The 16,251-nt window shown below is 42.1% G+C and overlaps 1 protein-coding gene across 1 annotated transcript in view; it reads left to right on the top strand.

Moving 5' to 3' along the window:
- The window catches only part of LOC146821397 (kinesin-like protein KIF28), a 777,435-nt gene that overhangs the window by 141,920 nt on the left and 619,264 nt on the right, over positions 1-16,251 (top strand). Inside the window, exon 9 of the mRNA XM_085609842.1 lies at positions 8,141-8,208. Coding sequence (XP_085465968.1) covers positions 8,141-8,208 — 68 coding nt within the window. The remainder of the gene's footprint in view (positions 1-8,140; positions 8,209-16,251) is intronic.

The raw sequence follows: 16,251 nt of genomic DNA, 5'->3' as shown, positions 1-16,251 counted from the left end.
CTCGCGATCATGCACCGCGAGAACAACTCAAAACAAGATGGCCGCGCCCGCAAGCAACCACATGGGTAAGTTGGCGACCCGCAACCATGCAGAAAATCTCGCGAACATGCCGGAAAAAAACTTCCGCATCTTCGCGATATTTCTGCTTGTTTGCGATAATTTTAAACATTCTCGCGATAATTTGCGAAGGTTAATTCCGCAAATTCCGCCCACCCCTAATTGGAAGATGAGAGTATTGAGAACTATGTTATGTCCCTTAGGAAGTTGGCATCATCATGTAGATTTGCTGCAACTCTTGATGAAAGAATAAGAGATCAGTTCATGCTGGGCTGCAGCATTGAACACGTCAGAGAAGAGTTGTGGCAAAAGGATGAGCCAACTTTGGAAGATGTAATTGTAATTGCCAAAAGGATAGAACACTCTCTAAAATGTGTTGATGTTATAAAGAAAAATTTCGAAACTAAAGAGAAAAACTCCATTCAAGGTGTTAAGGCTATTCCTAGAGGGACTACCAATCATAAGGAAACTATAAAAAATGAAACTTCAAAGGAAACACCCAAGAAATTTGACTTTTCTAATGTGAAATGCTTCCGTTGTGGGAAAATGGGACACTTTGCAAATGACAGACAGTTTCCAGGATGGAAGGCGATTTGCAGTAGTAAATGCAAAAAGAAAGGCCACTTCTCTGTCATGTGCAAAGGGAAGAACTATAAAGGGAAAATAAGGGAAGTTTATTATGATGTCGATGACAATTAGGAATGTCAAGATGAGGTAGACTGTGGTCAAGTACAGGTCATACAAAATGGTGAAGGGAAAAGTTGCCCTATTGATGAAATCCTAGTGGAAGGGAAACCTACTAAGGTTCTGTTTGACTCAGGTGCAAAGATCATCATCATCTCGAAAGACTTCTTCACCAAGGAAATTGTTGGAAAAGCAAAGGTTTTTCGCCCTGACATAAAACCCTTTGCATACGGCGGGGAACCCAGTAAGCTGTTTGGTTACTTCTGTGGTTTGATTGACTATAAAAACAGGTTAACAAGCGCAAAAATATACATATCGCAAAAAGGGGATAGCATATTGAGCTGGTTCCACCAGAGGGATCTAGGTGTTATGTTGGATCCAAACTCTTCGCCCCCTATTATATTGAAAAAGAATTTTGATTTAAATTCAATTTTTGTTAGTCATGACACCACAAACAAAGAATTTTCTGATGTCTTAAGAAATACATTTCCGAATGTTTTTTCAGATAAGTTAGGTTGCCTCAAAGGGTACCTCCATCACATTCGTATGATTGATAATGCACAACATGTATGCTGCAAGGTTAGGAATGTACCTGTTACAGTTAGGGAAATGGTCAAACTCAAATTGGAACGTCTCAAATCTGAAGGAGTAATTGAGGATGTAGAAGCAACTCAATGGGTTGCTCCGGTAGTCGCCGCTAAGAAGGGGGATGGGTCTCTTCGTTTGTGTGTGGACCTTCGCGAATTAAACAAAAGTGTTGTCGTAGACCGTTATCCGCTGCCTAAGATAAATGATATGTTGATGTTGTTAAAAGGTGCAAAGGTCTTCAGTACCATTGATCTGAGGTCAGCTTACCACCAAATTAGATTGGATGATGTCTCTAAAGATTTAACGGCATTTGTCACTCCCTTTGGCACGTTTCGCTTTGCAAGACTCCCTTTTGGTCTTGTATCAGTAGCCTCAGTTTTTCAAAGTGCGCTGGAGAGGGTTTTAAAAGGTCTTACAGGTATTAGGGTTTATCAAGATGATATATTAATCTTTGGAAGTGATACTAAGGAACATGATGACAGACTTTTCATGGTATTAAACAGGTTGCAAGAGTTCAATCTGACAGTGAAGATTGAAAAGTGCAAATTCAGGAGAAGCTCCATTGAATACTTAGGGCACACTATCTCCGAAGGGGGTGTTTTACCAAAGGAAAGTTTAATTACTGCCATACAGAATCTAGCCTCCCAACGAATAAGGACGAACTGATGAGCTTCCTGGGTATGGCCGAATATTATAGCAAATTTATAAGTGGGTTTGCCTCATTATTTGTTCATATGAGAGCTTTGCTCCGCAAAGGTTGTGAATTCATTTGGGATAGTAGCTATGAACAAGAATTTTATACCATTAAAGAGAAGTTGAAAACAGCTCCCAGACTATGCAGTTTTGACCCTGAGAAAAAATCTATTTTAGTCACTGACGCAAGTTTGAAGGGGCTGGGAGCTGTTCTTTTACAAAAGGATCATTCTCAGGAACAGGACATTCTTTTCATGTCAAGGAGCTTGAGGGGCGCTGAGTTACGCTACTCTGTGATAGAGAGAGAAGCACTTGCCGTTTATTGGTCAATAAAGAAGTTAAAGAACTTCTTATGGGGTGGTGTGTTTGAAGTCAGGTCTGACCATAAACCTTTGTGCGAGATTTTTAAGAATAAGGGTATTGACGCCGTTTCAAGTAGAATTACCAAATGGGTTGTTGGTCTCCAAGATTATAATTTTGATGTCAAATATTTGCCTGGGGTGGAAAACAAGGTGGCTGATGCATTGTCTAGACTTGTTGTCAAGAGTGAGCTTAATCCTGATGATGAGATTGAACAAGATGACGATACGGTTTGCGCCATTGAGGAATCTATAATTGACAAGGATAGATGGGAGAACGCTTTGCAACAAGATCTAGAATTAGTGAAAGTCTCAGAAGCTGTCAACAAGGGTTGGGAGACAAAACACAAAAGTGATGTAAACTTGGAGAAATTCTGGCATGTCAGAGACCAGTTATCTGAACGCAATGGTCTGCTCTTCAGGGGTTTGAAACTTATTCCTCCCAATTCAGTTAGACTAGAGCTTATATCCCTGACACATATGACACATCAGGGCATTTCTACGACTAAAGAGAGACTTAGATTAAATTATTGGTGGCCAGGCATGGATTTACAGGTTGAACGGAAAATAAGAGATTGTGTAGAATGTGCTCTGAGTGAAAGGGTAGCCAAACCCAAAACACAACCCATGATCATAAGAGAAAGACCAGATGCTCCTTGGAAAGAGGTGGGATTAGACATTCTTGGCCCGATACAGTCTTCTGTAACCAAATGGTATGTGTTTGTGTTGATTGACTTTTTCTCTAGATGGCCAGAGATAGGAATTTCTAGAGGGATTGAAACCAAGCACGTAATCAATTTTTTGGAAACAAATTTCGCTAGAGAAGGGATACCTTGTAGTATCCTTACTGACAACGGTGTACAATTTGTATCTAGAGAAATTGAATCATTCTTGTCAACACATGGTATCAAGCACAAAAAATCTTCTTTGTATCATCCAGAAACAAATGGAATGGTCGAGAGATTTAATCGTGTACTAAAAGAAACCATTAAAATGGCACGTTCAAATGGTCTAGATTGGCGTACTGAAATTTGGAAAAAAATTAGGCTTACAGGTTGTCGCCTCACTCTGTGACGAATAGGACCCGCTTTGAATTATTTAGGTCTAGGTGCCCCAACACCTTAATTGCACCTCCCTGGGTGAATAATATGCAGCCTGAATTACTTACTGAAAATGAAAAATTATAACTGGAAATTAAATGAGTCTAAAAGAGTTGAATCTAGAAAAAAATTCATGACTTGAGAAAGTCTGTAAAGAAAACAGCAGTGAAAATTGGGGATTGGGTTCTCATGAAAAATCCATCCAAAAGAAAATCTAATTCAGGATTTTTGAAACCCATTCAAGTAATCAAAATATTTAACAATGCTATAAAGACTGCTGATCACCGTATTTGGAATTTAAACAGGGTGGTGGTGGTTAGGAAAGACTTTGTGGCTGGTCATCGTAATTCTAGTTCTCATGATTTAACTCCTAGCCCAGATGTCATTCGTAGGTCCTCGAGAGTTTCCTGTCCACCTATATTTTTAAGAGACTTTGTTAAATAGATGTTATGTGAATTTTATGTATTTTAATTTTAAGGTATAACTTACTCTCTTTCTTTATAAAGGATGGGGATGTGTGGCATCTTAAGATGCTACTCCTGTTGCTAGGTGCTTAAGAATGTTTTTATCTGCATGTACGGTTATGATGTAATTACCTGAAGGGCAGTTGGAGCCTGGCTTTCATCCCTGCAGGACCTTCTCATGTGGATGGGATATTTTCCTTGGAATAAACCTTCTCACTCACTTAAAACCTTCCTGTGTAGTCCTCATCTTTACACCTTGCTTATCCCCTGATCCCCCCTCCTACCCCACCACTTCTCTTCTGCCACTTCTAAGCTCTGTAAGAAGATGGTGTTACTAGTACACATTTATTGGTACTTACAGGATTTCAATGGGACCGTGATTTTGGAACAGTTTGAGGGACGTGGTGTAAAACACAATAATAAGTGGACCCGTATAACGTTTGTTGAGGTTCCCCTAAAAATTCATGCCACGTGAGTAGTGACTGTCCAACTGCAAGCTCAACAAACACAAAGTCAGGCCACCTAGCGGATAATCAGAGGCCTTGGGTCCACCCTGGTAGTGCATTGGCTGCAGGGACCGACTTGATTCCCCTCAGTGTGAAATGAGGCCTGTGAAATGGCCCCTCCTCTGAGAGCAAGCTTTGCTCTATTCTTCTATTGCTGAAATCTTAATAGCAGACTCCATCAGAGCTGGAATATGACTGTGTTATAGGAAGGTACCTATATGGATATTTGAACACAGTCATATATATATTCCTGCCCTGATGAAGTCTGCTGGTAAGATTTCAGCAATTGACACGTGCTGACCGGAAAAGACAGCCAATTATTTGCATGGATCAAAAAAGAACAGTTGATACCACAACCTCAACATCTGAACTAATTGTTTGAGTGCGCCGAGAAAACGTTTCACCTGCTACAGCTGTACAAGTATCCAGAAATTTCAAGGTATGCTCTAAGGGAAACATTCATTACAACGCACTACCTATGCAACGCAACTGTTACAACACAACTGCCTCTACATCGCATGCCATTACAATGCATGTCATTACAACGCATGTCACTACAACTCAGGCCATTGCAACGCATACCATTACAATGCATGCCATTACAACGCATTATAAGGTAAGTAATGGAGATTTTTTAATTATTAGGGTGGGTATGGGTTTTGGCGTACATGGGAATAGTTTTTTTTAACCGTACACTATCCAACACTTTCCCTACTGTTGCACTCACTGAAGTGGGAATAGTAATTTTTACCCTTACACTGTCCAACACTTACCATACTATTGCCCTAAAAGTATTATGTGTTGTAATGGTATGCGTTGTAATGGTAGTTTTTCAAAATGCGTTGAAAAATCATGCAATGTAATGGTGGTTGCAATGTAAAGACTGTGTTGTAAAAGCATGTGTTGTCATTGCATGCGTTCTAACGTCATACATTCATGCTCTAATGACTAAATCATTCGCAGGAGAAATCCTTTTGCATTAGTTAAAATACCTTGATATCACCTGTAAGGTAATACGTTTGAAACCTATTAGCTTTTAATTCAACTTTTGTTGTTTTAAAAGTTTGATAAAAACGTTTTCCATTGACTAGTAACAACCATTTATTATTGAGTGGCAAAACATTTAATGTTTATTATCTTCTATATAAATAATGATCATTCATGTACTTGCTGAGCGTGCATAGATCTACACGTGTTAAACAACCGTGAGAACAACATGACGTTACACTGCAGGGGATCTCTTTGTTTCTCTCAATGAGCTGATGGATACACTGGCCCTTTGTTTGATTGCAGGTGCGGTGCGTCCATTGGGGCATTGGGGCGTTTCCCCCCGCCCCCGCCCGCGCCCGCAGCTCCCTCGGTGTCTCTGAACTTAGTATACTTAAGTTCAGAGATGCCGAGGGTGGGGAGAACTGACAATGCATGTCAGTCAGCATGACGTCGGACCGTGGGCGGTCCGGCGTCATGTTGACTGACATGCATTGTCAGACAAGCCAGGGACAGGCAGCTCTGCAGCACAAGTGCGCATGAGTGGGCATGGTCAGCTAATTTTTAGCCCGTGCCCAGTCATGCGCACTTGTGTTTTCACGGACTTGCGCATGCCCATTAGGAGCCCCTCGGTCTCCTAATGGGCAGGCGGCGGGTGAAGAGTAGGCTGTGCCCTCAGCCAATCCTGGCGCTGCAGCAGCGCCAGGATTGGCTGAGGGGTTGCCACTGCAGTGCTGACGTGCTGTTCCAGTTTGAAGAGGGCAGAGGCGCCAACGCGGACCAGGAGCAGAGGCGGTCAGGTAAGGTTTCCTCTTAATTTTAAATGTATTCTCCTGTGCGACCCCCCCTCACCCCCGCGCGTGACCCCCCTTCACGACCCCCCACCCCTCGCGACTGCTCATGTAGTAAAAACCGGTCCTTTTGTTTATTTGCTTCCTTTGCAATCATTTTACGCCCCGCCACTTTCAAATGTCACCAGCCGCCCCTGTTTGATTGTCCAGGTGAGGCGTAGCTTGGTCAGTAAGACTGGGGGTGTGGGCTTCAGATTTTCCGTCAATCAGCCTGGCATATAATGTTTAAATACATTAGACGACAAGCAGAGTACATGAGAGGGGCCTAAGGGGCAGTTTGAAGTGAGAAAAATGCGAATAAGTCTGAGTACTAAGAGAGAAAGCACAATATATTGTAAAATAACAGGTATTTTTGAGGACTTTTGAAATAGAGAGGGAGAGAGTGTGTATTTTCTTCTGTGTGTATGTAAAAATGAGTGGTGAAAACTGACTGGCATCTCACAATACCCAACTGTAGGCACCTGTATCCAACAATTTATCAGAAAATGCATTTATTAGGGGAGGTGTAACACCCCAAACACCCCCTGAAGCTACGACCCTGAGGACAACATGTGTACAAGAGGAATTGGGTAGATTGTCTATGAAGTGATGCCTTTGCTGCTGGTTGTGCTTGAAAGGAGAAGCAGACTGAAAGCATATGGGCGCTGTTACACGAGTCCTGGGGTTGGTACTCTGCCCTGGGACACAGGCAGGATGATTCACAAGGACTGGCTTTCAATGCAGTCGAGTTGCAGGATATCCTCCACAGAGGCGGTATTTCAGGCTGGAGTTTGGGGAGCCCTGTGAGACATTGCTGGCATCATTAATGTAGATGACATCAACAAGAGCAGCTCTAATAGACCAATCAGGAGCCTTAAATCCTAAGAATGAAGAAGATGTCCTGTTTGATGCCATTTCTTTTTTAGACATTACAGTTTGTATTTATAAATATATTTTTTTGCTCATGTAATGTGTATTTACCATACGTTTTGTGGTGTGCGCAAAAAAGGCAGCAACTAGTATTTTTGCACATTTATTTAGCTGATAAGGGTACACTCACATTCAGATGTCTGATGGGTATTAGTGCTGTAAGAAACCATATATAATGCTTCTCTGGTATGCAATAGACTAATGAGAAAATAGTGCATTGTAGTTCAAACACACCCACCTCTGCATCTATTAAAATCATCGTTAGGAAACGTCATCCCTTTCTTAAACTCCCTCACCTCACAGTTTGCACACTCTTATGTCTAGAAGGCATGATTGATAAGATTGAAAATCACTGAAAAGAAGACTCATTTCAGTGTTTCCATATTTAAAAACAAAGGCAGAGAAATAGATGGCTTCTATGTGTATCTAGGAGTAAGAATCTGTAAACAATTGAAAACTGGGAGCCTTAATTGTGAACAAAAATAGTGCTCATAGCAGTATCACTGAAATGAAAGAAAGGAGAGAGTAAATCAAAACTGCAATACAACGTCATACATCAATATGTTTTAAATTTGTTGAATGTAATGTGCTAAATATAAACAACCGAGGTCCTCAGGTGTTCACACAGTAAGAATCATGCAATGGAAAAGTAAAAATGACTGCAAGGTTATGAGTAACAGTGTCTTTGGCCTGCTTAGGCCTTAGTGGACAATCAATACGGTTGAAAAAAATTATAAACGTGAGCAGAATCAGATGGATTCGGGTTTTTTTCACCAGATATGTTGTTATATGAAGTATACACTAAACTCCCACCAAAGTGTAAAACAAGTGGTCTGGACACGTTAAAGGTCTCAATAACTACACTCCATGGTGTAGAGTTTCTGGAAGGCAAGACACTAAACTAAATAATGTTTGGTAAATCTTGGCTTTTTTCATTCCCAGATTGCTGCTGTAAGTCCAGCAGATATCTGTTATGAGGAGACTCTATCAACTCTACGCTACGCAGAGAGGTACATTTTTGTTCTACTTCTTTACCAAATGCACATGTATTGCACATGATGTATATGCACCATTAAAATGGGAATGAATGAATGAATGAACGAACGAAAAATGTATAAAATGTTCAGCTCTCTCAGTCTTTAATGTTCTAAATACATTGGTACGTAATCGTAGTTTACTAGAGACGTACAACACACCACTAATTCATAAATGTAAAAAGCATTTGTTGTGTACCCTGCTTTAACTTTTCCACAAAGTTAGAATTATAGTGCTGAGAAGTGCAGGAACCGGTGCTTCTCTGTTATTATTGTGTTTATGTTCATTGTTACAATGATTTGCTTTCTGGTGTATATATATATATTGAAATACTTAGGGTTCCTAGCAATGGAAGAGACTTCTATTTTGACACACCACATATTGGTGCAGTGAAGCCTTTTTTAGGTCAAGCCTAGGCAGCGCTGTCTTCGAGACATGTGGTATTCAGTCCATGGGCTTTAAACATTCCAGCAGTTCCCATTGGTTCTTAAGTCAGCCTTTACAAATTCCTTTGTTTTCGTTGGTCAATAGCCTACACTTGTATCGCCTTTGTGCAGATTTAGTCCACCCTGAAGTCTGCACTGGCTGCATGGATCCTTTCACTATGGGCCATATGTTTTGCTTCAGTGCACTACTTTGTCTTGCCGCTCTCTCCTCACCGCTCGCTGGCACACAGTGTTGCTCCCAGTTCACTTCATCTTGTGTGTCGTTCCCACTGCTTCACCTCCTTCAGCTTGTTATTTGTAATGTGTGTCATTCTTCTGTGATCCCATCCCACCCCATGCTGCTTGTACGGTGCTGCCCATAACAGACACATGGGCCTTGGGCAGTACAACGCCACCTCCCGACGCTCCCTGGTACGCACCTGAGCTTTGCCATGACTTCACTACTACTCAGTTCATGCATCCACCCGCATATGCAGTGTAAGGTGGTGCAAGCCGGAATGGCTTCCCCACGGCCTGTACAATGGTAGCGCCCACCTCCCCGGTACATTGTAGCACCTGTGTCATGTGCATAGTAAGCTGGAACTGACTGGGCTGGCTGGGTATTGACCTCTTCGCCATCTCCTCCCCCCTCCCCCCCACAGAACATTTTCTATCCATTCCTTTATAGTTTTAAAACTTTAGGGCTATTTTAGTGAATTGCGTTCACGTCAGGGATTTGCCGATGTAGCTTCAGGAGCTGGAGATTCGCTCGTGTTCTGGGAGACCAGGGCTGTCTTTCAGAGTGTGCTGGTGGGGGCAAGAAATTTTACTCTTGGAATGAATGATGACAGGTGCCCAGGGCACTGGACCTCTTACACCCCCCCCACCATTGCAGATCTTGTCATTACGGTAGGGGTGTGTGCAGCCCAGAAATGGGGGAGGAGGTAGTCCTCCCTTATTCTGAGCTGTGCAACACAATGCATTTTAAATTCTATCCGACACCCTGGGACTGTGTGTGCTGAAATGAGGGTTAAGTGAGGTGGGGGAGTGTGGGGCGGGACTCACCTGTGCACAGCAATGATGGTGATAATCAGTTGGCCTTTCTCATCAAACATGACGTCACGGGCTGAATGCTTTACATCACTATTCTCCTTCCTGAACATTAGCGGGCCCATCTGTTTAATGTGACAGTACTCGCAAAGGGATCTGAGTCATTTATAATGGAACAGCAGCAGTCGTTTTGGAATAAATGTAAAAAATAAATGAATGTTTGTGATTAAAGTTATTTTTAACAATGCTCAGTAATGTCTGTGTGAGCAGAGGTTTTTTAATACTTTATTGCGACTTCCATAAAAAAGAAAAAAGATCGCAAAGATTGGGCTCAGAGTAACAGGCAGGAAGAAGTTGCCAGCATTTCAAGGACAAAAAACACTAGAATATATCTTTATGTTAATTATTTTCTTAGCAGGGTCATTCAGTTGTACATAATGTTTTATTGGTTATCTATAAGGTACCAAAAATGCTTATAACACTTCTTTATTATAACTTTTCAACATGCTGTACAGCAGCCACAATGCTCTACAGCAAAGCTTAAAAACATTAGCAAAGTCAATAGCTCTGGCTAAACACTTATAAGGTCCCAAAGGTGAGATGCTTTGACTATGCCAGTGCTTGTTGAGTTATGCCAACATCCCATCATCCCTTTTACTAAATACGTAGGCTATTATTCCGGGTTACATAGTAAAACTGCATGTGATTTTACCATTACACTGCAGTAAATCACGGAAGATACTCCTAAAGAAGTCTTACACAATGGGCACCAGCATCTGCCCTGCCTCATCGTTAATCGCCAGCTACCCCCCCATCCTTCACACTGGGTACCCGGCTGGGTCCAGTGTGAGTATTTCTTTACTTTCCTCACTCACTTGACCGGTGTTTTTCACTTCCAACACGTGGCTGCGAGTACTTACCGGTCCTTTTCATATGTCCCTATACTACTAGGTCCTGAAGAGACCCTACATCCTTGAAAGGGTTGAAACGCCATCGACACATGTATAAAACGAACCATTATGTCACCACTGATTATTGGACACAGTGGCTGCAAATATTGTTAAAGTTACAAATGGTCGTTTTCCGAATTATGGAAATCAAGCTGTAAATGTCACAAGAGTCACTATTTTGTTCCATTTCACACTGGAGACACTAAGCACTGCTTGTTGTATATTTTTACATTTTTTGAAAGTTTGATATAAACTAAATACTCAATCAAACTGTACTCGGCCTCCTTTCTGTCTGAAATCCATATGACCCATTTCTATTGCGATTGTGCATTGTAGTACCAATAGAGAATACTATTGTCCTCACTAGAACCTTTGTTGTTGTCGTATAAATTCCTACAGCAGATGCATTATTTTTGAATAACTGTCCCCGAGCAAAAGGGAGTTGCCAAAAATGTTGTGATTTAGCTTTTTAAAGACACACAGCATGTCTGGTATGCAAAGGAACTGTGTATGAATAATCCCAATTAGTGAAAAATAGATTTTCCCCGCCATTGCAATCTACTCTTGTCATAAAGGGTTGATTTTTGTTCCAAAAAGCATTGGTTTTTATCAGAATTATAGATACACACAGAGGGCCAGACATACGGAGGGCCGGGCATCATGTCTAATGGCACACAGGGCATATATGTGTTTATTCTTACTTTAACAGATCTGTTTCATCGGAGGAAGTAAGGTGGGTATGAATATGGTTCTATATAAGTGAACAGGTTTACGGCTGTTTTTTAGGGAATCGTCTTGCTAGAGCACTTAGCCCTCTGTCCAATTTTCCCTGCAACTGACCTTTTTAGGAGCCTACAGAATGAAAAGGAGTTAACATCATCCACACATTCAATATACAGTGTAACCAATTCTGCCACACAGTGAGGACCCAAAGTCTGTAAATGAGATCAACTATGTTTATTACAAATTCAAAGCCAGACTGATGTATACAAGGCTAAAAATATATTGTAAAAGTACAGAATCACTACTGGCAGGCCAAATCGTCTAACAAAGTTCAGTCTCAATTGCATATTATTGTGTGGTTCCTATAAATCTAGATATGATCTACATAAGCTGTGGGATTGAGGTCCAGACAGATTTCAGACACCCCACACCAGGTATGTTCGCCTGTATACCTAGCTAGCTCACAGTGCCACTGCAAACTCCTATTACCAAGGAGAGAATAGTTTCTGGCACCTATCGAACATGACAACCCTGTCCCATAATGGAAACAGTAGAGTACTTTTCGCTCCGTCACTCGTGCTCACTTTGTCTCAGAGAGATACACAGAATAAACGGTGGGGACATTTTTCGATAAGCACTTATTGAACCGGCATCATTCTAGTGTAAAATATGTGTGCTGAAACAACCATAAGACAGAAACAGTTATAAATGATTATAAGCACCAACAGAGTAAATGGATGGTAGATTTCTATCATATTGCTAAACCAATGAATACATGCAGGTTTGAAAATACATGACAATAATAATGCGTACTCCTACGTTGCAACCCGAACTAGATGTACCTAAGTGTACCTCGCAAGTATACAGGTGTAGAGCCAAGAATCCCCCTAAGATGAAGCCAACCCCCCATTACCTGATGTGGGAGAATGAAGGACCCCATCTTGGTCTCGAGATGGACACCCCGCAAAGGATGTCAGACCACTGCGTGCTGGAGTGTCTGCATGTAGGAACCTTAGCCCCTCGCGTCAGTGTGTCAGCATGGAAGTCTTTCGCCTCTGCCTGCTTCAGCAAAGATATGGTATATATATACCCGAAAGGTACCCTCAGGGGTTCTATCTTTCTGTGTCATGTCGGCCGAGGATGACGGAAGGGATGACACTTATACATAGTTATTATGCAGAAGATGGTCATTCCTGCTGTGATTCTGAGAAGCTCATGCATAATAAAGGAGGCTAGTTTTCTGGGAAAATCACACGACATTTATGCAGCACCTTAACTAGGTATTAGGTCAATACCAAGAACCTTTATGTAGTACAATGGCAGTGAAATGTAGGTGCAAAGGTTAAGTGACTATCCAGGCCTATACTGGGGTACATTACAAAACATAACAATATAACAGACAAGGAATTTGGTGATATCAATGCCCAAAAATAAGGAATACAATTTGATGATCAGTATATGATTTGCAGTCCGCTTGCCTATTATGCTTGAGGAAGTCTAAATCTCCTAAACTAAGCCTGAACTAAAAGCACTGATTGGGAAAACCCTAATCAGATCCAATAAAGTAGGAAATAAAGAGCATTGTATAGCATAAAGTCATACAACAGAGACATCGCGAAGAGGTCTATACTCCTCTGACACTAAAAGGAATCTGACTAAAGCTGAAGTGTGACAACCAATTATAACTCGCAAAAGAACATTAGGGGATCCTATATCATGTATCTCATTATTTACTCCTTCACAGAGTAAAACTTGGCAAGAACACTTGAAACTCCTTTCCTTTGGTACGCACATCTGAACGTCCATGGATTCCTCCTGTATCTCAATTCCACATGGACAGTAGTACCCCCTTTGTTCGTTAAGGCTTCTCGTCTTTGCCAAAAGTACTCCTCCTGAACCTCACTATCTCTCATACGCAATATGCCTTTCTCTATTCATGAGATCATATGACTGCACCTGCAGAGGAGAGGAAAATATTGAAACCCTAGCAAACATTCACGTTCAGGGTTAAACATAAAATTCAAAGGCTAAGGTCTTTAGTCAAGTTAATGTGGCAAGCATCTCACCACACGTTTAAATGCATGGTTATAGATACATATTTCGTCATGAAATACATGAAGAATAGTATTGAAATGAGTAGATGAATATATAAGAATTAACAATATTATTCAAACCACACAAATGCAGATATATATGGCAACTAATTCAATGTTACTGTAAGAAAAACATTAGTATTCACACTTGTATAAATGTTGAGATTACACAGTAAATGCAGTTCAGTACACCACATCACGTTAGTGATATTAAGTCACATGAATACATGAGGCCATGTGGAAATATATATGTGGGCTGGTCGAACATAAAAGGGTAGAGCCAAAATTACGCTACTTCAGTCTGCGCCTATTTCTTTTTACCAACGGGAAAAATATATTTGCACACCCCTCTATCAGTGCACAGGTAGTACTGTGCTGTGTCCGAAAGACAGGCCCCTAGAACTCTGCAGTTGCTCACATACCATTGGCATTGTTTTATTATGGATAAATTGAAATGAGGGAAAAGTAATGCTCAATTGTTCTTAAAGATTTCCAATCATATAAATATGCATTAATATGTGCTATATTAGGACCCCAAGCAACACTCTTTTTTCCTCCCCTGTTTAGCTTCTGTATCCAGACAATTGTAGAGGGCATATTAAAGTCCTATGCCAGTGGCATACAAATAATGCCATGTACCTTACATGAATGATGTGGCTTTTTAATACAAGAGTAATGAGTTTCATGCGAAGACCTCGAGCACAGTTTGGAGGGTGCACTGAGGTCCTAAATATGAGTTGTATGATATAGGGGCGATTTTACAGCTTCCGTGTGTTGGAAAGTCATCCTGTGCCCTGGGCACCCCCTCAACCTTTTTCTCACTGGTACTGGTGGTAACCGACTCTGACTGACCCTGGGCTCTGCCTAACCAGGGCCAGTGCTATGCTGAAAGAAACACATTTAGAATACAGTTAAAACACCTACATACCCTAGGGTACACTATTGGTTAGGGTACCCCTGTGATTGACATGACCTACCCTATAAGGCCCTAGTATATAATAGGGCAGGGGGGTTGAAACTACCTATCAGTCCCTCATATATAACAGGGCATGACAATATAGAGGCCAGCAGCCCTTTCTGCACTTGCATGTGTGCACTGCTGAAGCCTGAGGTCAGTTTAAAAGTGGCTCTGTGTTGCAGGACTGATTTTAAAAAGTAAATTGTGCCCAAACTCGACTTTGGAGTTTGGGGCACCTAGATGTGGTTGACTTACAATGTTTGGGCATATTAGGTACCCCCAGGGTCTCCCCTAGGTGTCCCAAGGGATCAGGTATTTATAAGGAGGACACTCATAAAATGCGTTTTATATGCCCTGGGTTAAGTGAAATTGCACATTTTCCCATGAGGCACAGGGTCAGACTGATTTGCATATGGCCATGTCTGAACTGGGGTGGCAGAGTGGGCTAAAGAACGGTGATGGATCAAACCCAGATCTGTTGACTGGGTGTGAGTGTTTGATTGGTTCTGATGCTTCGTCCATCACCCCCCCTTTTGTACAGCTTTGTTCGCCATAAGTTGGCAGGGTATGCTCAGACGTGAGTCCCTTGCTCACTTTGCCACTGAATTCAAGCAAACCTGGCTGAAGACGGCTGAAATGCCAGAAACCGGTCCTAGGAAGCTTGTTTCCGGTCCAGGGAAGGCATGGCTTGGCAGTTCGGGCTGGACTGTTCCCATGAGGCACAGGGTCAGACTGATTTGCATATGGCCATGTCTGAACTGGGGTGGCAGAGTGGGCTAAAGAACGGTGATGGATCAAACCCAGATTTGTTGACTGGGTGTGAGTGCTTGATTGGTTCTGATGCTCCGTCCATCACCACCCCCTTTTGTACCGCTTTGTTCACCATAAGTTGGCAGGGTATGCTCAGACGTGAGTCCCTTGCTCACTTTGCCACTGGATTCAAGCAAGCCTGGCTGAAGACGGCTGAAATGCCAGAAACCGGTCCTAGGAAGTGTTTTTCCGGTCCAGGGAAGGCATGGCTTGGCAGTTCGGGCTGGACTGTTCCCATGAGGCACAGGGTCAGACTGATTTGCATATGGCCATGTCTGAACTGGGGTGGCAGAGTGGGCTAAAGAACGGTGATGGATCAAACCCAGATCTGTTGACTGGGTGTGAGTGTTTGATTGGTTCTGATGCTCCGTCTATCACCAGCCCCTTTTGTACCGCTTTGTTCGCCATAAGTTGGCAGGGTATGCTCAGACGTGAGTCCCTTGCTCACTTTACCACTGGATTCAAGCAAGCCTGGCTGAAGACGGCTGAAATGCCAGAAACCGGTCCTAGGAAGCTTGTTTCCGGTCCAGGGAAGGCATGGCTTGGCAGTTCGGGCTGGACTGTTCCCATGAGGCACAGGGTCAGACTGATTTGCATATGGCAATGTCTGAACTGGGGTGGTAGAGTGGGCTAAAGAACGGTGATGGCTCAAACCCAGATCTGTTGACTGGGTGTGAGTGTTTGATTGGTTCTGATGCTCCGTCCATCACCACCCCCTTTTGTACCACATAGGTTAACATGGCAGGAAGTTATTAACTCATATCTTTTGATAGGAGAAGGCTAAAAGTACCATTCAAAGACTTCCCAGAATGGTATTAATAAACTCAACAATATTATATTGTTGAATTTCTCCTAAAATGTGCATACGAGAAGTTATAATACTTTCTTGTTTGTAAGCCCAGATTCAGCCTTCCAGTGGTCTGTACTGATTGGTCAGAGTTAAGAGGATTAGTCTGGCTGCTTTGAAGAGGCGATAAAGAGCCCCTGGGGTTGTCCAGTTCTGCTGGGA

The sequence above is a fragment of the Triturus cristatus genome, chromosome 6 (genome assembly GCF_964204655.1).
Source record: "Triturus cristatus chromosome 6, aTriCri1.1, whole genome shotgun sequence".
In the NCBI taxonomy this organism is placed as follows: Eukaryota; Metazoa; Chordata; class Amphibia; order Caudata; family Salamandridae; genus Triturus; species Triturus cristatus.
This window is presented reverse-complemented; position numbering and strand designations above follow the sequence as displayed.